This window comes from Thalassophryne amazonica, chromosome 12 (assembly GCF_902500255.1).
Source record: "Thalassophryne amazonica chromosome 12, fThaAma1.1, whole genome shotgun sequence".
NCBI lineage: Eukaryota > Metazoa > Chordata > Actinopteri > Batrachoidiformes > Batrachoididae > Thalassophryne > Thalassophryne amazonica.
Genome location: NC_047114.1, coordinates 30,040,465 through 30,065,042, shown reverse-complemented (window position 1 = coordinate 30,065,042; position 24,578 = coordinate 30,040,465). Strand labels below are relative to the sequence as shown.

The window sequence follows — 24,578 nt, the reverse complement described above, 5'->3', positions numbered from 1 at the left end:
ATGAACATTCAGTACACGAGCAACAGCTCTGGTTGACATTCCTGCTGTCAGCATGCCAATTGCACGCTCCCTCAAATCTTGCGACATCTGTGGCATTGTGCTGTGTGATAAAACTGCACCTTTCAGAGTGGCCTTTTATTGTGGGCAGTCTAAGGCACACCTGTGCAGTAATCATGGTGTCTAATCAGCATCTTGGTATGGCACACCTGTGAGGTGGGATGGATTATCTCAGCAAAGGAGAAGTGCTCACTATCACAGATTTAGACTGGTTTGTGAACAATATTTGAGAGAAATGGTGATATTGTATATGTGGAAAAAGTTTTAGATCTTTGAGTCCATCTCATACAAAATGGGAGCAAAACCAAAAGTGTTGCATTTATATTTTTGTTGAGTGTATGTATGTATGTGTATGTGTATGTATGTATATGTGTATGTATGTATGTATGTATGTGTGTATGTATGTATGTATATATGTATGTATGTATGTATGTGTGTGTGTATATATGTATGTATGTGTGTGTGTATATATATGTATATATGTATGTGTGTATATATATGTATATATGTATGTGTGTATATATATGTATATATGTATGTGTGTATATATATGTATATATGTATGTGTGTATATATATGTATATATGTATGTGTGTATATATATGTATATATGTATGTGTGTATATATATGTATGTGTGTATATATATGTATGTGTGTATATATATGTATGTGTGTATATATGTATGTGTATGTATGTATATATGTGTGTATGTATGTATATATGTGTGTATGTATGTATATATGTATGTATATATGTATATATGTATGTGTGTATATATGTATGTATGTATGTGTGTATATATGTATATATGTATGTGTGTATATATGTATATATGTATGTGTGTATGTGTGTGTGTGTGTGTGTGTACACACACACACACTCCAGATGCCCTTCCTGACACAACTCCATATTATATGGAGAATGGGCGGGGGTGGGTTTTGAACCGGGCACCTTTATATTATACCCCATTCCACAGAGCACCGTCCCTTCCTGTTTCATCCTGAATAGCAAATCGGAGTATATTTTGAAGTATCACAGTAACTCCTTGATTCATCTTTTGTCAGCTTTAAACAAACGGTATAAGTAGTAGTTACAGCCATGGGTGCCATTTTGAAATTGAGGTCAAATTTTCAAAGTGTTCAAAAATTTCATCCTAGTTCACCAAATCAGAGTCATTGTGAGGACACTTCCAGTGTTGCAGACTGAATGGCACCCCCTAAAACTCAGTCTGCCCTGTCTTCACTGCGCATGCATCATTTCGTACCACAGCAGCGTCCTTTCTTAGCGTCAGCAGCGGTGCACCAATTATCACCTTGTTTCTGCTTAAAACTGCACTCCAGTCATCATCTATTTCAGCGATAGATATCTGAAGCTTTTGTAAAACAATAATTTCCACATAAATTTAGCATTTTTCATAAGAAAAGATGGGGGACCTATCAGAGCACCACAGCAGCACATCTAATTCTGACGTGCTGCTGCTGTGCTTACATCATTTTGGAGCGCCAGTAGAGCCTGTTCACCCGTTTGGCAAAATTCTATCCTACGTCTTTTGGATCCTTTGGATCTATGGAAAATAAAGCAGTGCTGACTTATGGTTTGGTTTATAAATAAATTAATACTGATAGAATAACTCCATTAATGTCACTTCTGTTATTTGTACAAAGTTAAAATATAACATATATCTTTTAATGTTGAATAATGCACTAATTCTGAAGTTTTGTAACAAACACAGACAGATGGCAAAGGATTATGAATAAAATGTGCCTCTGCTAACACTGATTGGTTGACTCATCCATTCTATGTAAACCAGCATGTTAATGTGAGGTATGTTGGTGTTTACAGATAAATGTGCTTTTGCACAGTGTCAGTTTTTTGTGTAAAAAAAAAAAAAAAAAAAAGGCATTTTCAAAAAAAAGAAAGAAAAAGCCTAGTTGTAATTAGATAATCGTCTGATATAACCACTGTCAAAATAAATAGAACACTGTCAACTACTGGATGCTCAGTACTAGGGCAAATACTGCCATGTACACTACTGGCCAATAGATGGCAGTAGAGACCGTGAAAAGTTGCCAAAACAAAATTCCAGATAATCCATGCCTGCTACGTTTAAGATGCGTGGAATGCAAACTGAATTTCAGACATCTTATATATATTACTCTGAAACAAAGATAACAGACAGTGTTTGATATAAGCAGGATGCTAATAGCAAACAGGAATCGATTGCAATGATTCCAATTGAAAATAATGGAGCAACCAAAGCTTCTTCTGGCATTTTTACATAAAACAAACACAACAACAACGTCTATAAACCCAGAGAATATATTCACGAGAGTTTTAGGCACAATATAGAAAGAGTTTAATGCTGTTGTCCGTGTGGAGCCTGATCAAAGCGTCTGAAATGCATTTCTTCTGTCGTGAATGTACTGAGGTACCCATAATGCACCTGGGCACAGCATGTCCACACTAAAACCTTCAAAATTAGTGCATTACTTTAAAACTAAAACATATATGTGATATTTTCACTTTAGATTTTCACTTTTCACTTTATTTTCACTAAAACTTAAGATGTGACGTTAATTTAAATAACTTGTCCAAAATTAGTTTGGTTAAAATTTTAACCATAAGTTAAAACTATATGCCTCTGGATGACTTGGGTGATATTGCCAGCGTATCAGTATGGGGTAAAAAAAAATGTTTTTTTCTTTTTTGTGACCAGCTCTCCTTTGCCTGCAGAGGATAAAGCAGTTTCTTTTAGAACCAGCTCTCCTCTGTTTACGGAGGATAGAACTACACATCTACTATAAGACATTTTACGGGTAGGTACTTAACTGATTTTTAGATTTCATAGATGTTTGTAACTATTCAGCTTTGTTTACCACATCTGCAAAAATATGTTAGCGGTCTAAAAATTATCTGACCAAAACTTATCGGAAGATAATTAGTCCGATAATATTGTTCAAAGTTATCTGAAAAGCTAATCCGATAATGAAAACATTATCTTCAATAATTAGCGGTTAGCGGATTAGCAGAACTGTGCCCACCACTGCCAGTATGTACAAATATATTGTACTAGCAAAGCACCCGTCCTTCGGATGGTGAAGAAAGAATGTACTAATCGTGAGTCACTGACCTGGGAAAGTTTGCAGCAGTATACTGAGACAACGTATTAGCTTCCAGAAGAAAGCTTTCAAAGCATTTTGAAGTAGCAGCTATAACAGACACACTGAGCTCTTATTTAAGAAGGTTAAACTTTCTTTTTTTAAGTCCTAATAATTATGAAATGACTGACTCTGTAGTGTAATGAAAATTATGTAACTTTTAATTTTTTTCTGATTACGTTATGGAGTTGTCAGAAAAATTGATCTATCTGTCACAACACCAGGTGGCAGTAAAAGACATTTGCAGCAGTAACAGCGCCCCCTAGTGTGTACTGAAGTATGATGGGAATGACAGATTATAAATTATGAGAATGCATGAAATTCAAGGCAAAACTGGAAAGAAAGTGTAATAAAAACATGCTGACATTTGTTTGCAATAATTAAGAAGCAATGCTTTCACAAAACTATACTGTTTTTATGCATTTTGTTTTTGGGCCCTGCCCAAGTGCTATTTTCAGTGTCAAAACGGGGCCCGTAGCACCCGAACCATAATAGCTGGCGCAAATGTCATGCCAGATTTGGAATCTGTGGATGTTTTTGCCCTAGAAAACATCTTCAGATAATTTTCAATGACCTGCTTTAATGAAATACGGACGAAAAAAGCAGTGGTCAGTGACAATGCATTAAATGTCGTACATGGAAGCTGGATGGATTCATACCACTCATCTGTATGTAACACTGGGCAGCTCATTGGACAATATTTTTGAAGCAAACCGGCCGCCATATTACCACTCACATGTATTGCTCCTGAACGCTGTTTTCTGTCGATCTTTAACCAGGCGCACCCAACTTTATTCTTGGTGATTTTGTAAAAAAAAACAACAAAACAAAACAAAAAGCCTTCATGTGCAGATTTAAACTGCACAAATCACCAATTCAAAGTCTGTGGACAAACATTTCACCTGTGAGTATGATTGAAATGGAAAGTAATGAACAATAATTTGAAGAGGTCTATCCCTTATTCCAACATATACATATAGATAATAATAATAGTAATAATGATGATAAGTGGCTTGTGTGTAGCCACATGTTGTGTTGTGTTGGACGAACAATTTTAAGACATTTATTAGATCTACACGTGCATAGTTTTGGAGCTTTAGGCGTTGTTGCTATGAGCTTTATTACTAATATTAGGCTGAAGGTAATAGAGTTGTGCGTAATAAATGTTGTCATTGCAGGGAAAACGAACTCTTCTGTAGACATGTAAAAATAAAATGTGGACTCAAGCATTGTAAACAATGGGACTGGAAATTTGGCTGACTGGGGGGGCAGATAGAGAAGAAGAAAGTTCCCTTTGATGATACATCCCCAATTCCAATGAAGTTGGGATGTTGTGTAAAATGTAAATAAAAACAGAATTCAATGATTTGCAAATCCTCTTCAACCTGTATTCAATTGAATACACCACAAAGACAAGATATTTAATGTTCAAACTGATAAACTTTATTGTCTTTGTGCAAATATTTGTTCATTTTGAAATGGATGCCTGCAACATGTTTGAAAAAAGCTGGGACAGTGGTATGTTTACCACTGTGTTACATCACCTTTCCTTCTAACAACACTCAATAAGCATTTGGGAACTGAGGACACTAATTGTTGAAGCTTTGTAGATAGAATTCGTTCCCATTTTTGCTTGATTTATGCCTTCAGTTGTTCAACAGTCCAAGGTCTCCATTGTCATATTTTGTGCTTCATAATGCGCCACACATTTTCAGTGGGCGACAGGTCTGGACTGCAGGCAGGTCAGTCTAGTACCCGCACTCTTTTACTACGAAGCCACGCTGTTGTAACACGTGCAGAATGTGGCTTGGCATTGTCTTGCTGTAATAAGCAGTGATGTCCCTGAAAAAGACGTTGCTTGGATGGCAGCATGTGTTGCTCCAAAACCTGGATGTACCTTTCAGCATTGATGGTGCCATCACAGATGTGTAAGTTGCCCATGCCATGGTCACTAACACACCCCCATACCATCACAGATGCTGGCTTTTGAACTTTGTGCTGGTAATAATCTGGATGGTCTTGTTCCTCTGTTGTCCGGAGGACACGACGTCCATGATTTCTAAAAACATTTTGAAATGTGGACTCATCGGGCCACAGCACACTTTTCCACTTTGTGTCTATCCATTTCAAATGAGCTTGGTCCCAGAGAAGGCTGCTGCGTTTCTGGATGTTGTTGATGTATGGTTTTGACTTTGCATGGTAGAGTTTTATCTTGCACTTGTAGATGTAGCGACAAACAGTGTTAACTGACAATGGTTTTCTGAAGTGTTCCTGAGCCCACGCGGTAAGATCCTTCACACAATGACGTCGGTTTTTAATGGAGTGCCGCCTGAGGGATCGAAGGTCATGGACATTCAGTGTTGGCTGTTGGCCTTGCCACTTACGTGTAGAAAGTTCTCTGGATTCTCTGAATCTTCTGATTATATTATGGGCTGTAGATGATGGAATCCCTAAATTCCTTGCAATTGAACATTGAGAAACATTGTTCTTAAACTGCTGGACTATTTTTTTTTCATGCAGTTGTTCACAAAGTGGTGATCCTCACCCCATCTTTGCTTGTGAATGGCTGAGCCTTTTGGGGATGCTCCTTTTATACCCAATCATGACACTCACCTGATTCCAATTAGGTGTTCTTTGAGCATTCATCAACTTTCCCAGTCCTTTGTTGCCCTGTGCCAACTTTTTTGAAACGTGTTGCAGGCATCCATTTCAAAATGAGGCAATATTTGCACAAAAACAATAAAGTTTATCAGTTTGAACATTAAATATCCTGTCTTTGTGGTGTATTCAATTGAATATAGGTTGAAGAGGATTTGCAAATCGTATTCTGTTTTCATTTACATTTTACACAACGTCCCAACTTCATTGGAATTGGGGTTGTGTTTTAAGGACTTTTTTTACATACAGCCACAATAACAACAGCAGTAATAATAATAGTAATAATAATAATAAGACATAATGTGTTTTTAACAATTGTTCTGGAATTCTCCTGTTGGCAAACTCAGTATCATATGTAATATGTTGGCTGGATGGTGTGGCCTCGCCTTCCCACGTGGCTAATCATTCCAGAGGAAACACTGAAAATGCATATTAGTATTTGATAAATGGACTGAATTACCATCAGATGCAAAGCGCAATGTTGTGTCACATTCATCTATGCACACATCCAGTGAAGTTAACTACACAGATTTGGGGTTGTGTTTTAAGGACTTTTTTTACATACAGCCACAATAACAACAGCAGTAATAATAATAGTAATAATAATAATAAGACATAATGTGTTTTTAACAATTGTTCTGGAATTCTCCTGTTGGCAAACTCAGTATCATATGTAATATGTTGGCTGGATGGTGTGGCCTCGCCTTCCCACGTGGCTAATCATTCCAGAGGAAACACTGAAAATGCATATTAGTATTTGATAAATGGACTGAATTACCATCAGATGCAAAGCGCAATGTTGTGTCACATTCATCTATGCACACATCCAGTGAAGTTAACTACACATCAGGAGCAGCATCCTTTCAGTTTCTCTTAATGGACTGTCACATTTTTTCTTTTCTGTTATAAACAGACCACCACCATACCTCAAAGATGAGATGATGCACTTGCCAAGGATATTAGGGACCAAGGCAAGCAAAGAGTCACCAAAGCTGACCACCACAGCTCCACCAGCTGCCCAGAAACCTGCAGGTTTGGACATTTACACACAAAACACACAGTAATGCTGGTCTCAGTTAGAGAGCGAACCATGTAACTGTATAAGAACAAGAAAACCATGGAATAAAATACCCCTTTGGTATTCATGCTTTAGTACTGTAGCTGTTCTTTGTAATAATACATATCAGATCAGAAAGTATCTGTTTCGTCCAATTATATTTTAGAGATGGGCCGATCCACATTTTTAGTTCTGGTCTGATTCCGATGCACAACTGCAGAGACTGGTTCATATTCTAATGCAAGGGCTCTTTTTGAACTTGTTAATTATGTGCATTCTCGTGCCTTGAAATCACAGGATGAGAGTTTGCGCAGTGTCCCCAGGGTTCAGAAGTCAGCAGAATTTAGAGCCTTTTCCTGCCGTGCTCCTACATTGTGGAACAGTTTTCCTCCTGATATTAGAAAGTCCACTTAAGTTGTAACTTTTCAGGCAAATCTTATAATTAATTTTTCTTTTGTTTACCATTAGTTTTATTGTGTTATCTCAGCTTAACTATGTTTTCTGTTTTTGTGTTTGTTTTTTTTATATTTAATATTACAAGTGTAGCGGCCAAGTGGTTAATGCGCTTGGTTTCAGTGCAGAAGGTGCCGGGTTCAAATCCCACCCCTGCCACATTTCTCCATGTAATGTGGAGTTGCGTCAGGAAGGGCATCCGGCGTAAAACCTGTGCCAATTCAACATGCAGATCCACCTTGGATTTGCTGTGGCGACCCCGAGTGCAAACAAGGGAGCAGCCGAAGGGACTTACTTTTTTACAAGTGTAGCTTTCCTCAGTGAATGAGAGTGCTGCCTCAGTGCAACTTGTTGTTGCAGAGAGGAATCTGTTGTTTGTGCAAATGGGCAGTTCAGAGGATCCTGACTTCTTGAAGACTCTTAGTGGAATCCTGGAAAAGGTTCCTGCTGGAGACTCCTTAGTTCTACTGTGGAACTTCAATGCTCACATAGGCAACAATAACAAAACTTGGAGAGGAGTGATGGGGAGGAATGCCCCCCCCCCCCCCAAAATCAGAGTGGTGTTTTATTATTAGATTGTTTGGTGCCAGTGTAAGGTAGAGTTGCCAGATAGAAGTACTGTAGAGGAATCACACTTCTCAGGCTCCCTGGGAAAGTCTATTACTAGTGACAAGACTAGAGAGGAGCCTTCAACCATTAGTTGAACCTCAGATTCAGGAGGAGCAATGCGGGTTCCATCCTGTTCATGGAACAGTGGACCAGCTCTTACAAGGATATTAGAAGGATCTTGGGAGCATGGCCAACCAGTGCTTCGGGAGTATGGGGTACCCGACCTGCTGCATCACACGATCCGGTCTCTATATGACCAAACTGGGAGCTGTGTCTACATTCTCACCATGACATCAAACCTGTTTCTGGTGGGTGTTGGACACTGCCAGGGTTGCACCTTGTCACCACGCCTGTTCAAAGTGCAGTCAGGCACTGGAGGGTGTCCAATTTGGTGACCTCAAAGTTGCATTTCTGCTTCTTGCAGGATGATTTGGTTCTGGTGGCTTCATCATGCATTGACCTCCAATGTGCTCTGAGTGCAGGTTTGAGGCAGTGTGAATGAGAATGATGCTGACAGACTGGGATGCGAATCAGCACCTCCAAATCTGAGACCATGGTCCTCTGTCAGAAAACTGTGGATTGTCCCCCTCTAGGTCAGGGGAGCATTATTGCCCCTAGTGGAGTAGTTTTAAGTATTTTGGGGTCTTGTTCACGAGTTGGGGTAAATTGAAGTACGAGATTAATAAACTGACTGGGCTGTTGTCTCATGTTTTAAGGATGCTATACTGGATTGTGGTAGTGAAGAAAGAGCTGAGCCAGAAGGCAAGGCTCTCAATTTACCAGTCAATTTATGCTCCTGTCCTCATCTGTGGTCATGACGTTAGGGTAATGACCGGCGGAAATAACCCTAAGTATCTGGGTTTATACTCCTGTACAGGGTGAGAAGCTCAGCTATCCAGGAGGGACTCAGAGTAGGGCCACTGCTTCTTCACATTTAAAGGAGCCAGCTGAGGTGGTTCGGGCATCTGCTGAGAATGCCCCCTGGTTGTCTCCTTGGGGAGGTCTTCTAGGTATAGCCAGCTGGCCTCAGGAAAGACCCAAGACACACTGGAGGGATTATATTTCCCAGATGGCTTGGGAATGCCTCTTGATCTGCCAGGAAGAGTTAAGGCCCCCGACATGAGCATGTCTTTGATTCACACAGTAGCACGCACGTTGTCGTGATGATCCCACCCGCTGTGTTCCCAGCTGGACGCTGTTCTTTGTTCTTCTGCCTGCCACGCACTCTGCGTTGGTCACTGTGTATATAAAATAATTATTTCGTGTCAGACTATTCATTTTTCTCTGCAAATTGGCAGTTGAAAACGGCTGTAATCACTTCCTGAATCACAGAGGGCCGCTCCAGCTTCAGTCATTTAACTTCTTGTTTTAATCGTTCAGATGAGCTGCGCTCTGATGCGATCCACTGACATCACCACTCGCTCTGTTCACTTCTTCTTTACTCCACTTGACGAGCTGCACATTGTGTTGGTGATTAGATGGGACCACGTAGCACGACATTTATGCGTGAAAGATTTTTTTGAACATTTCAAAATTCTCACTGTCAAAGCAACATCCCATTCTGCACTTATAAAAGCAGCAGCAATGCCAGCGTGGATGGCACCGCACCACGGAGGAAGGGACTGTGTGAATTTTCAGTCCTCTCCGCTCTGTTTACTGCTTGCCATGAGCCATGGTGTTCTCCTCCCTGTCTTCGTGGGAACATTGGCAGACCTTCCCCAAGGAGAGCAGGGCATGGCTTTGCTTTGAATCAATGAAGCATTGATCTGACTTGCTGCTTTTTTGGTTCTTTGCTTTATTTCGCTTTATCTTAATTTTGCCCTGCTAAAACCCTAAAGAGCATATCTCTGTGAGTAATATTGACTTTTTTTTATGTTAAACCGACCTGTTATGGTCTTCTGAAACAGTTGATAGATGTATTTTGTAACTTAAAAATGTGATCAATGCTAATGTGGTAGCATGTCTATGGCGTTTTCAATGTTAAAGTTAGCATTAAGCTGTTCACATCTCAGCACGTTTGTGTGCATTTGTTTTCTGTTTCATAATTAATGGCTCAGTGTTTGTTGTTGTAAAACAGTCGAATGTATTACGAATTGTAATATTTTTTATTTATTTTTATTTATATATTAATAATAGCAACAACAACAATAATAATACAACCCCTGGCAAAAATTATGGAATCACCGGCCTCGGAGGATGTTCATTCAGTTGTTTAATTTTGTAGAAAAAAAAAGCAGATCACAGACATGACACAAAACTAAAGTCATTTCAAATGGCAACATTCTGGCTTTAAGAAACACTATAAGAAATCAGGAAAAATAATTGTGGCAGTTAGTAACGGCTACTTTTTTAGACCAAGCAGAGGGAAAAAAATATGGAATCACTCAATTCTGAGGAAAAAATTATGGAATCATGAAAAACAAAAGAATGCTCCAATACATCACTAGTATTTTGTTGCACCACCTCTGGCTTTTATAACAGCCTTCAGTCTCTGAGGCATGGACTTAATGAGTGACAAACAGTACTCTTCATCAATATGGCTCCAACTTTCTCTCATTGCTGTTGCCAGATCAGCTTTGCAGTTTGGAGCCTTGTCACGGACCATTTTCTTCAACTTCCACCAAAGATTTTCAATTGGATTAAGATCCGGACTATTTGCAGGCCATGACATTGACACTATATGTCTTTTTGCAAGGAATGTTTTCACAGTTTTTGCTCTATGGCAAGATGCATTATCATCTTGAAAAATGATTTCATCATCCCCAAACATCCTTTCAATTGATGGGATAAGAAAAGTGTCCAAAATATCAACGTAAACTTGTGCATTTATTGATGATGTAATGACAGCCATCTCCCCAGTGCCTTTACTTGACATGCAGTGCCATATCATCAATGACTGTGGAAATTTACATGTTCTCTTCAGGCAGTCATCTTTATAAATCTCATTGGAACGGCACCAAACAAAAGTTCCAGCATCATCACCTTGCCCAATGCAGATTCGAGATTCATCACTGAATATGACTTTCATCCAGTCATCCACAGTCCACGATTGCTTTTCCTTAGCCCATTGTAACCTTGTTTTTTTCTGTTTAGGTGTTAATGATGGCTTTCGTGTAGCTTTTCTGTATGTAAATCCCATTTCCTTTAGGCGGTTTCTTACAGTTCGGTCACAGACGTTGACTCCAGTTTCCTCCCATTCATTCCTCATTTGTTTTGTTGTGCATTTTCGATTTTTGAGACATATTGCTTTAAGTTTTCTGTCTTGACGCTTTGATGTCTTCCTTGGTCTACCAGTATGTTTGCCTTTAACAACCTTCCCATGTTGTTTGTATTTGGTCCAGAGTTTAGACACAGCTGACTGTGAACAACCAACATCTTTTGCAACATTGCGTGATGATTTACCCTCTTTTAAGAGTTTGATAATCCTCTCCTTTGTTTCAGTTGACATCTCTCGTGTTGGATCCATGATTCATGTCAGTCCACTTGGTGCAACAGCTCTCCAAGGTGTGATCACTCCTTTTTAGATGCAGACTAACGAGCAGATCTGATTTAATGCAGGTGTTAGTTTTGGGGATGAAAATTTACAGGGTGATTCCATAATTTATTCCTCAGAATTGAGTGAGTCCATATTTTTTTCCCTCTGCTTGGTCTAAAAAAGTAACCGTTACTGACTGCCACAATTTTTTTTCTTGATTTCTTATAGTGTTTCTTAAAGCCAGAAAGTTGCCATTTGAAATGACTTTAGTTTTGTGTCATGTTCGTGATCTGCTTTTTTCTACAAAATTAAACAACTGAATGAACATCCTCCGAGGCTGGTGATTCCATAATTTTTGCCAGGGGTTGTAGTAATAGTAACTAATAGTGCTACAATACAATTTTAGAGAAACAGACAAAAGAACCTGATAAAACAAAATACAACAGAAAAGATAAAACCAACTAACAATGAACATAAATAAATAAATATAGAAATAACTGTTTCCTGTGAACACCTAGTGACTCTTACACCTCCACTTTACTGCGTTAAGTTTAATGACAATTTGCTTCGGTCAAACCACATCTAAGCTGTGTTTTTACACAAGAAAAAAATAAAATGCAGTAAACTGCACATTTGTCTTTTTCATGGAAATATCTTATTAAAGATCACATATTACATTTTACTCAGGCCTTTAAAAAACTTATCTGGACTCTTGCTGTAATATGTTGTCAGTGGTTGAGATAGTTGCTGTAGGCATCTAAAAATGCTTATAATTGGGTTAAACCTGATGGAAATCTCTTTATGGTGTGTCGGTGATGTATGTCCAAAATAAAACAAAACACTACTCCAGGTATGTTTTTGACGAGAATATAACATCATAACTTTGTTACAAGGTCAGACGTTGATGTTGCGTGATAAAGGCCTTTTAATAATAACTCACTTAAAGAAATAATGGCAAAATTCACATGTAAGTAAAAAAAAAAGAAAAAAGAAAAAAGATTAATCGAAAAAATAATCGACCGATTATTTAATTACTAAAATAATCGTTAGTTGCAGCCCTAGTTTGTTTTACGAGTGAGAGCATTTTACCAGTTAAATGTGAATAAGCCAGTTTTGAGTTTCTCAGTGTTCATGCGTTTTCAAAACTGCTGACAGTGTTACTTTGTGCACAGCAGAACAACGTTTTCAGTTGCTTTATTCCCTAATTTTGTATTTTATTGACTGTACAGCCAGCAACACAGCACCCTTTTGGTGCATTTACTGGATTAGAACCAATCAAAATACTACAGAAGACAAAGATTTTTTACTTGACAGTTTGAAGTGAGTTTTCTTCATTTCAGAGGGCTTCATAACCATTCAAATTCACTAGAATATACAAAATTTGACATGCTTTATAAAAAAAATTATGGGGGAGATCCCCCCCAGACCCCCATAATCAATACTGTGTTTTTACTTCACAGTTTGAAGTGAGTTTTCTTTGTTTCAGAGGGCTTCATACCCATTAAAATTCACCAGAATACACAAAATTTGACTTGCTCTTTTAAAAATGTTCTGGGGGAGCACCCCCAGACCCCCCCAGAATCAAGACTACACCCCACCCCCCCACCACACTTTTATGTACAATTATGTTCAGGTTTTGCATTCTTTTTATGCTTTGTCTGTCTCTCTCTCTCTCCTTAGAGGCTATTTAGAATAGATTTGTATACTGTATAATGTGTTTATTGTATTTATTGAGGAAAAAGGAGTGTGTGCCCCCACTACGCCACATTTTAGGGAATTGCTGGCATTGGTTTTTGCCAGGAAAAGATTTCAGTCGGATGAAAATTTATTGCTGTAACCCATGCACTAGTGCGTAAGTCAAAGGCATGCTCGTGTCAGGGGGCCTTTACAGGACTTGGGTGAGGATAGGGACATGTGGGATGAGCTGCTTAATCAGCTTGATCTGCTGCCACAATGACCCAGACTCTAATGAAAATGAATGAAGGATGAAAATGAATATAAACTGATAAAATATGGGAAAGGTCTTGAATAAGTCATGGGTGATTGAAGAAAGCTGCTAAAGGCAGAATCAGTTACTGCAGCACTCAGCTCATTTAACCAGTCACTATCCTCAGAAGATTCAGTCTTTAAAATATAAAAACAATGACTAGAGACTCAGTATTTGGCTTCACAGATTGCCTTAGAATGCAGGAAAAAGGCTTTAGTATTTTAACATTTTCTGGGAGGAACTTGGCTGTGTGGGCAAGGCCTAAAGCAAACTAGTGAATAACTGTGCTGCGCTCTGTCAGTGGAGACGCACACAGCTCACATATAGGGGATCCTTGATCATCACCATAAGGTGCGAATGTGTGTTTCTGCTTTTGCCTTTGTTTTTGTGTACATGTGTTTTTATTGTGGCTGAAGTGTGATGCACAGCATGTACAGAAGTAATTAACTGAATGTTGGTGTCATGTTTCAGCCCTTCGACACTAATAAACCTGTGACGCGGCTCAAAATAAAGAAATGCAAAGTTTTACTGCATTTTTTTCATTCATCTTATTTCTGTTTGACCATGAAATTGACCATGAAAATCAATGACAGACAGTAATGATCAATAAATAAGTTTGTTGTGCTCAGCAGAAAAAAAGCTAAGAATTGCTTTTCACCTTTAATGCACAGTCAAATGTTTTACCTTTTCTTCACTGGCTGTTAACTCGATAAATATGCCAGATTTTTATAATGATTCATTATTTTCTATCGTGTTGTGATATCTGAATGAAGCCTCTTCTTATACACTTGTGTGTAACATCTTTGAAAACGGAACTCTGCAGCGCACTGGACCTTTCTCCTTATTAAAAAAGGACAATAATCATACTTTTTGCCAGTAGTACTACTAGAATTTTTCAGGTTATTTTTGTATTTGCCACCCTGGCGATTCAGAAGCACAGTAGGCTCACCACATCATGTATTCAATTGATGGTGGGACAAAGGTTTGGACCAGTATGTGGATCGGTCCTGTCCCTCTGATATCTGATATGTGAATCAGGTCAGTGTCAGACCTGATACTTATATAGGATTGATTGGACCCATCCCTAATAAATTTATCTTTCACATTTTGCAGTGCCACCTGCTCCTGGTAAATGGATGTCGTCATTCAAACCCATATACAAACAAAGTCTTCCAGATGCTGACGAAAAGAGTCCAGAACAGTAAGCCCTTCACTGTATGTTTGTCTTAATGGAGGAAAAAGGTAGTTTACAGCACTTGCTGGACTGAAAGGTCAACCATGATGATTTAGAGAACAAGTGAATAAATAAGCCAGATGGTACATTCAGAGAGCAGATATCTCAGCCACTATTGCTTCTGGTGAGCCACAGAGGATGAATTTTAAACTCTGGCCTGCAGATTGCTGTGCTTCATATATAGAGATCTTTGGAATCTCAGAAGATCCATTTTTGAAAGACCAGGAAAGGAAAAAGATGCAATAAATAATTTAAAACCAGAGATCTGCCTCTGTACTTTATGAACTCTTCTGTGGTCCAGGGCACACTCCACAAATGATTGTTGAAACCATTTTTTGTTTGTTTTCTAATGGTGTCCAGGGACACTCAAAAGCAGTCACATAAATAATATCAGCCCTCTTCTGTCACTTAGTGGTTAAAACAACAGCAGTAAAAACACCATTAAAATTAATATGAGAAGGGCTGGAAAACACATGTCCATATATGAATGTCTGCACAACCAGGTATGTAGTAGCTACATGTTCTCATTAATTTCTAAACCATTAATTGTCTTATCTCTTGAACTATTCACTGCCGGTGTCATAGACCGAATGGTCCCCCCTAAAAATCTGTCCACCCTGCCTTCAATGTGCATGCGTCATCAGTCGCAGTTCACAGGTTATCACCTCATTTCTCTTTAAAACCGCACCCGAGTTATCATCTATCTCGGTGACAGATATCTGAAGCTTTTGTTGTACAACAATCATTTCCACATAAATTTAGCATTATTTCATAATAAAAGACAGAGGAAGCGATCAGAGCGCCCCAGCAACACGAGTTGCTAGCTTTTGCGTTCACTGAGCATCCCTCATTTCAAAGCATTGGTGATTGTTGACTTGTTTCTTCTTAAAACTGACTTTAGAATGACTTGAGAGGTTTTACTTTGTCATCTGATGGTTAATAATCCCATTAATCCATTTGATTGCTTTGGGTGCAGAGAATCAAGCGAGCTGCTGAGCTCAGAAATGACGCATGCGCAGTGGAGGCAGGGCGGACCAATTTTTAGGGGGGGACCGTTCAGTCTGTGACACCAGGAAAAGAGCTTCATCTGGTCATTGGCAGGCAATGTGAGGCCTCCTGATGATGCATTCCACCATGTCCTACATTTCAAGCTTTTCTTTATTTTGCCGAACCTACGTGACAAGTTAAAGGTTTTATAACCTCTAGCAGGCATGAGAATTCACTGTGGATCCCTTGTTGTCTGAGTTTGTACTGAGACTGATGTTAAGGGTTGCTACGCAGTAAGGAAAAGTATGAAATTTGTTTTTTATAACTTCCAAGTCTGGATAAGTATTGAAAAGGAAAAGACGGTATGGAAATATATAGGATTTTCCATATTATTACCCCTGCTGTGATTTCTAAAATATAAAATTCTGTGAAAATGTTTAATGTGAGCAAGTGTGGTCCAGAGAGAGCTTGATGTTGATTTTTGAGCAAGGCAAGGTATCAGTGTGCAGCAGTGCTGTTTATATGTGTGCATTGAATCTATATACTCAGTGAAGCTGCAAATACGAAGTCTTTGGGTGGAGCATAAAGTGAGATAACAGACAACATTCAGTGAATGCTTCATTATGAACCTGATAATACACTCACTGACCAGGATGATGTCTAACTATTAGAAGAAAATAGTCTGTAACAGCAACTGCCACTACCTCAGTATTTGGCCAACCAGAGCAAAAGTAGATGTTTATCCACCCAGTGAGATCTAGACACTTCCAGGTCAGTTTTCCAGGTGTGTGCGTGCATGTGTGTGTCTAAAATGGAGTGTATACATACACGCAGCACTGGAGCATTGGAAGATGATGATGATGATGATGATGATGATGATGATATATTCAGTGGGGGAAATAAGTATTTGATCCACAGTCAATTTTGCAAGTTTTTCCTCCTACAAAGAATGGAGACTGGTCTGTATTTTTTATCATAGGTACACTTAAACTGTGAGAGACAGAATCTTAAAAAATAAATAAATCCAGAAAATCGCATTGTATGATTTTTAAATAATTAATTTGCATTTTATTGCATGAAATGAGTATTTGATCCACTAGAAAAACAGACCTTAACAACTGGTACAGAAACATTTGTCTGCCATTACAGAGGTCATACGTTTCCTGTAGTTCTTGACCAAGTTTTCACACACTGCAACAGGGATTTTTGGTCCACTCCTCCATACAGATCTTTTCCAGATCTTTGAGGTTTGGAGTTTCAGCTCCCTCCAAAGATTTTCCATTGAGTTCAGGTCTGGAGACTGGCCAGGCCACTCTAGGACCTTGAAATGCTTATTATGGAGCCACTCCTTAGTTGCCCTGGCTGTGTGTTTGGGGTCATTGTCATGCTGGAAGACCCAGCCACGACCCATCTTCAATGCTGCTACTGAGGGAAGGAGGTTGTTTGCCAAAATCTCATGATACATGACCCCATCTATCCTCCCTTCAATACAGTGCAGTCATCCTGTCCCCTTTACAGAAAAGCACCCCCAGAAATGATGTTTTCACCCCAATGCTTTACGGTTGGGTCTGTTTTCTTTGGGTTGTTCTCATCCTCTAAACACGGCAAGTGGAGTTGATTCCAAAAAGCTCTATTTTGGTCTCATCTGACCATATGACCTTCTCCCATGTCTCCTCTGGATCTTTGTGACTGTGGTCCCAGCTGTCTTCAGGTCATTCACCAGGTCCTCCTGTGTAGTTCTGAGCTTTTTCAGAATCATCCTTACACCACAAAGTGAGATCTTGCATGGAATCCCAGACAGAGGGAGATTGACAGTCATCTTGTGTTTCTTCCACTTTAATAAATAATTAGAACAGTTTTTGTCTTCTCACCAAGCTGCTTGCCTGTTGTCCTGTAGTCCAGTCCAGCTTTGTGCAGGTCTACAGTTTTGTCCCTGGTGTCCTGAGACAGTTATTTGGTCTTGGTTATGGTGGACAGGTTGGAGTGTGATTGATTGAGTGTGTGAACAGGTGTCTTTTATACAGGTAACAAGTTCAAACAGGTGCAATTAATACAGGTAAAGAGTGCAGAATAGGAGGGCTTCTTAAAGAAAAACTAACAGGTCTGTGAGAGCCAGAATTCTTACTGGTTGGTAGGGGATCACTTATTTCATGCATTAAAAATACAAATTATTTATTTAAAAGTCATACAGTGTGATTTTCTTTTAGATTCTATCTCTCACAGTTGAAGTGTACCTATGATAAAAATTACAGACCTCTCCATTCTTTGTAGGTGGGAAAACCTGCAAAATTGACAGTGGATCAAATACTTATTTCCCCCACTGTATGTGTGTGTGTGTGTGTGTGTGTGTGTGTGCGTATATATATATATATATATATATATATATATATATATATATATATATATATATATAGTTTTGCAAGTTATCCCACTTAGAAATTCTGAAATTTTCATCTCAGGTGCATGTCCACTGTGAGAGACATAATCTAAAAAAAAAAATCCGTAAATCACATTGTATGTTTTTTTTTTTTTTATATAATTTATTTGTATGTTACTGCTGCAAATATATTTCACCACCTGTGAAAATCAATGTTAATATTTGGTACAGTAGCCTTTGTTTGCAATTACAGAAGTCAAATGTTTCCTGTAGTTTTTCACCAGGTTTGCACACACTGCAGCAGGGATTTTGGTCCACTCCTCCATATAGATCTTCGCCAAATCTTTCAGGTTTGGAGTTTCAGCTCCCTCCAAAGATTTTCTATTGAGTTCAGGTCTGGAGACTGGCCAGGCCACTTCAGGACCTTGAAATGCTTCTTACGGAGCCCCTCCTTAGTTGCCCTGGCTGTGTGTTTGGGGTCATTGTCATGCTGGAAGACCCAGCCATGACCCATTTTCAATGCTCTTACTGAGGGAAGGAGGTTGTTTGCCAAAATCTCGCAATACATGACCCCATCCATCCTCCCTTCAGTATGGTGCAGTCGTCCTGTCCCCTTTGCAGAAAAGCACCCCCAGAGTATGATGTTTCCACCCCCATGCTTCACGGTTGGGATGGTTTTCTTGGGGTTGTTCTCATCCTCTAAACATGGTAAGTTGAGTTGATTCCAAAAAGCTCTATTCTGGTCTCATCTGACCACACGACCTTCTCCCATGCCTCCTCTGGATCATCCAGATGGTCACTGGTGAACTTCAAACAGGCCTGGACATGTGCTAGCTTGAGCAGGGGGACCTTGCTGCCCTGCAGGATTTTAAACCATGACAGCATCATGTGTTACTAATGTTATCTTTGTGACTGTGGGCCCAGCTCTCTTCAGGTCATTGACCAGGTTCTCCTGTGTAGTTCTGAGCTTTCTCAGAATCATCCTTACCCCACAAAGTGAGATCTTGCATGGAATCCCAGACCGAGGGAGACTGACAGTCATCTTGTGTTTCTTCCACTTTCTAATAAATAATCATAACAGTTGTTATCTTCTACCAAGCTGCTTTCCTGTTGTCCTGTAGTCCATCCCAGCCTTGTGCAGGTCTACAGTTTTGTCCCTGATGTCCTTAGACAGCTCTTTGGTCTCAGGTTTACACAGGTCGGGTATTGATAACCATAATGTCTGCTCGCCGCTGTCAACCTTTTGTGCCTCTGATTCATGTCTTCGTCACTCCACAACTATTCCATTCATTTGTCATGATGAAAGCAGAGCTCCAACCAAAGGGGCTCTCACAGCGAGTGCGCACCGATCACACATGCTGACAATCATTGTCATGGATTCACAACATGAAATAGCAAAATGCTCAGTTTTAATGTCAAAACCACAAAATTAGGAGAAAAAACAGAAGAATGAGTGAGGGACGTCGCCCTGCTGGGAGGAGCTTTTTTCACTGTTCGGAGTGAGGACGGACAAAGCTGGAGGAGCCGGGTGGAGCTGAGGTTCCCACTCAGAGCCACACGAGTCTATCAGGGAGAGAGAGACAGCAGCCGGTGTGATCAAGCAGACACACGCAGTTCGACACACTCAGTTTGAGCAAAGCAGCTTCTGTAAATTTGTGTGAGGTGAGTGAATAATCAGATAATAAAACGTGACATTAATGCACCGTTGAAGTTTTATCAGCTACTGTTAGTTTAGCCTTTAGCAGCAGGGTGTTCACTCACTCAGTCCCGCTGAGTGAATGTTTTATATTTGTAAATTTTGTTCTATTTTTATTTTTCCAAATAAACCTACACAGTTTTTTTTTATTATTACTGTTCTGACTACAATAACAGATTCAACTTTATACAGTGCCTTCCAAAAATATTGGAACACTTGGTATTTCACACATTTTAAATTGTTTATGCCATTTCTAATACTGAAAAAAAATCTGAAATTACCTTTAAACTAAAACTGAAAGCAAGTCTCTGCAACTTGAAATAAATAAATTAAAAATATAAAAGCCAAGATGATGGGTTGCATAAACAATGGAACGCTTTGGTATAGTACCTGTAAACAGTGATGCCGGTAACGCGTTACTTAGTAACACGTTACTCTAATCTGACCACTTTTTTGTAGTAACGAGTAATCTAACGCGTTAATCTTTCCAAATCAGTAATCAGATTAAAGTTACTTCTCCATGTCACTGTGCGTTACTATTATTTTGCATTGTGGGTCGATAGCAGCATTAAACTTGGTCCGTGGGCAGGGGATCGGGGTTCGACTGAACTGCCCGCTTTAAGCGAGCTGTGAGCTTTTCATCCACGGTTTTTTGCAGCTGGTCGTCTCGTCCTCACCTCTTAAAGCGCGGTGATCAGCACACCTGCACTGAGCTTTACAAAGACATTTTTATACTTTTTTCCTCCTTTATTTAGAATTGTGAGCTGAGCCGCTCCGTATCGTCTCGTTAAAAACAGCTGATCCTCTGCCACACGTCAACAACTAACACTATTTTCCACTCAAATGCACCTAAACACTCTTTCTGAGGACCACATGATGTGAAAACGCAATAAAACTTTCTTACCTGTAAATCTGGTCCTGTTTTCTGCATAAATAAATGTTATCCATTCTTTGTGCTCAAACGCCAAAGCAGGGGCAAATCCAGATGGAATGGGGGTGTGGGGCAAGGATGTGCCTCCCCCCCCCACAACACCCCTAGATTAAAGGTCCACTTTTGAAGCCTTTTTTGACTACAACTACTAATACTACTTATAATAATAATAATTTCGACAAGTAAAATGTTTAGAGAGAATTTAAATGTTAGAAAAATGTGAGAAAGAATTTAATAGTTACATTTATTAACAATGTAGGTTCAAAATTGCAAGTTTTACTGTTACAGTGCTGTCAACAGTTAAATATGAGGTCAAGAAAGAGGTCTTTATTTTACTTTTTATAAAACAAGTATTTATTTTCATTGAAGTCAAGAAAGGGTGACTATAAAGTGAGTTTTGGCAAAACAGGTATCATTGTCATGTTGAGGTGGCAGAGGGTTGTTGTCGGCAGCTGGGAAAAGTAACTAAAAAAGTAACTAGTAATCTAACTTAGTTACTTTTACAATTGAGTAATCAATAAAGTAACTAAGTTACTTTTTCAAGGAGTAATCAGTAATTGGATTACTTTTTCAAAGTAACTGGCAACACTGCCTGTAAATAATCAGTTTTATTGCCAGTTTTTTTGACACATCAGAGGATGGATACATGAACATTTCCAAGTCACTGAATGTGCCTTGGACTGTATTTACATTAATTATGAAGAAATACAAACCGGAGTGACTGTGCAAGGAGAAGAGTGAGGAAAGCCACCAAGACACCCAGACAACCCAGAAGACATTATAGGCTTCTCTGGTTGTGATTGGAGAAATTATGCATAATGCATGTTTTGTATTTTGTATCCCTGTCGGGGCAGACTGCGGCCCGGCACCAGGAGCGGCTGGACCCGCAATACAGACTAGGCTTAGGTGTGAATGAATTCATGGTCCTTACATCAGGCTCTGGTACGGTACACATGTGATCAGTCAGCGAGTCAGAGGTACAGCCCCAATTCCAGTGAAGTTGGGACATTGTGTAAAATGTAAATAAAAACAGAATACAATAATTTCCAAATCCTCTTCAACCTATATTCAGTTGAATACACCACAAAGACACGATACTTAATGTTCAAACTATAAACTTCATTGTTTTTGTGCAAATATTTGCTCATTTTGAAATGGATGCCTGCAACACGTTTCAAAAAAAGCTGGGACAGTGGTATGTTTACTACTGTGTTACATCACCTTTCCTTCTAACAACACTCAATAAGCGTTTGGGAACTGAGTACATTCATGATTAGGTATAAAAGGAGCATCCCCAAAAGTCTCAGCCATTTATAAGCAAAGGTGGGGTGAGGATCATCACTTTATGAACAACTGCATGAAAAAATAGTCCAACAGTTTAATAACTATGAGCAGGAACTTGAACAGAGCATGAGTCATGAGAACTAAAAGAGAACCAAGAGATAATGAGTACAAAAGACAAAACGACATAAGAACTGATCAGAGAAATAATAGGAACGTAAACACAAAGACAAAACTAAACTGGAACTGACTAATGACATAAGAATACAATAAAGATAACCAAGCAAAGACTAGATAATAAACAGAAAGCAAAACCTGATATTAAAGTACAGCAGAAAATGACAGAAATGAAAACAGGAAAAATAAAAAGATAACTAAATGATCCATAATGTGAACACAAACCGGCTGGAGAGAAGTCGAACGGAACTGAACATATAGCCAAAGAATAAAAGTAACAAAGAAACAAAATGACAAAGCAAAATAGAGAATAACAACTAATAGAAAAAAGCTGGGGCAATTGGAGATGAACTAAAGAAAGAGGCAAAATAAGGATTAAAGCCCAGATCATGACAATCCCTAATTATACAGCTTCGTGATGAAGTGGTATTGAGGAGGATTTTCTTAAAAAGACCCGAAGTTCAGTGGCAATTTGCCAGAAGTTGCATCTGAGATGCAAAGAAAGTCTGCCTCTATCCAAAGTGTAGGGGTGCCATCTACTTGACAACATGTAAATTTTACTTTAACAGACATTGCACATATTTAAGTCATTGTGCCATATAATTATCGGCTTAAAATTGGCTCATTAATGAATAGGATATCACAGTAAGACTAAGATGAAAATATATTTTACTGAATGTGGAATGCTAGAAAATGTTAACTTTCTGTGTGCCAAATGAAAAATTACCATGTTGTTTCTCATCTTAGATATACAAGTGACATGATGTTGCCTCTTATGATGGATGACACCAGAGTTGACCTGTGGTGGAGTGCAGTGAAAAACACATTGAGGTACCCAACACTTGCCAAGTTGGCACTCTGCTTTGTGCCCTTTTCATGGTCCTCAAGTGGAGTCTTCCTTCAGTATGATGGCCAGCATCATGCAGGCCAAAACATCAACCCTGGGTGTGGAGACTTATGAGGCCAATGAAGTTGTACAGTCTGAAGGCCATGTAGGTCTCAGCAATTGGCCACTACTCTAGACCATCAAAGGACATCCCCGCTAACCCATCATTAGTCACACTGTCAAGCTGGAGGTACAGAGCAGAGAACCAACGAAAGGCAAAACTAAAGGGGCATTTACACAAGCATGCCTTTGCTTCACGCAATAGCACGAACTGTGATGTGGCGATCCCACCCGCTGTGATCCCAGCTGGACGCTGTTCTTTGTTCTACCAGCTGCCACGTGCTCTGCGCTGGACGCTGCGTATATAAAATAATAATTTCATGGCGGATTAATCTTTTTTTCTCTGCAAATTGGCCGCTGAAAACGGCCCTGATCACTTCCTGAATCACAGAGGAGGCTGTAGCCAGAGCCGTGCGCATGCATGCGCACCTAACAAGCTGCAGAAAGCATTTTGAGCCGTCTAAAAAGGTAATTATTTGTCATGTTTACCTTGTCATGGCTTGATAAAACAGTTGCGTGTTCTTTCCTTCTTGTGTGAAGCTGTTAAAGTATGTTTATAACAGATTTAACTTCTTGTTGTAATCCTTCAGATGAGCTGTGCGCTGATGCGATCCGCTGACGTCACCACTTGCTCTGTTCACTTCTTGTTTACTCCACTGGACGAGCTGCACGTCGTGTTGGAGATGAGATCGCGCCACATATTCATGCGTGAAAGATTTTTTGAACATTTCAAAATTCTCTGTGTGCAATAGCACGCACCGGCACCCCTCTCGCATCCTGTCTGCACCCATTAACGACGAGTTTACTCTCCAGCTTGATACATCACGACACAGGAAGAAGCTTGTCAAGAAACAAAATCACTAATTTTCAATTTAGTGTGCACTGTTTTGTGCTGTGCACTGTATTTTATTAAATTTATTTAAGTAATGTCGTGTGTGTGTGTGTGTGTGTGTATATGTGTGTGGGGTGGGGGGTTTGCTGGGTTATGGTAGGTGCGTGGTATATTTTCCTGCTTTGTTGTCCTTTGCTAATCACGCCTATGTTATATGTTTATTATATGTTATATAACAAACATATTTATATATGTTTGAAAGAAGACAGTAACACTCCTGTCACACCTTGACAATTTAGCCAGCATATGCTGACCATATTAAAAATGCTGGGATACGCTTGCGAGCTTCTAATAAGTTATGGGTAAGTTTTGTTTAAGTTAAGAGCGTGTTGAAGCACGCTGATATACCTCGTAATACAGTGAGTATGTCAAAAAGTTTAGGCATGCACAAGACTTTTGATGTATGCCAGCATATGTCCCTTACATCCCACATATGCAGGCTGTAAATTGTAGGTAAATTATACGATTGTTGACAGACATTTCTTTTAAGTTACTCATAAATCTAATTACATCCATTAATGCTGTCCATTGATTGGCTGAACAATTGAAAGCTGCAGTTCTCATGAGAACAGTTCAGACTGTTAAAAATATTCTAACCATT

General features: G+C 39.2%; 1 protein-coding gene across 1 annotated transcript in view; it reads left to right on the top strand.

The window, feature by feature from the left end:
- The window catches only part of LOC117522205, a 48,342-nt gene that overhangs the window by 1,001 nt on the left and 22,763 nt on the right, over positions 1–24,578 (top strand). The window contains exons 2-3 of the mRNA XM_034183598.1: positions 6,789–6,907; positions 14,570–14,657. Of these exons, the coding sequence (XP_034039489.1) occupies positions 6,789–6,907; positions 14,570–14,657 (207 nt within the window). The remainder of the gene's footprint in view (positions 1–6,788; positions 6,908–14,569; positions 14,658–24,578) is intronic.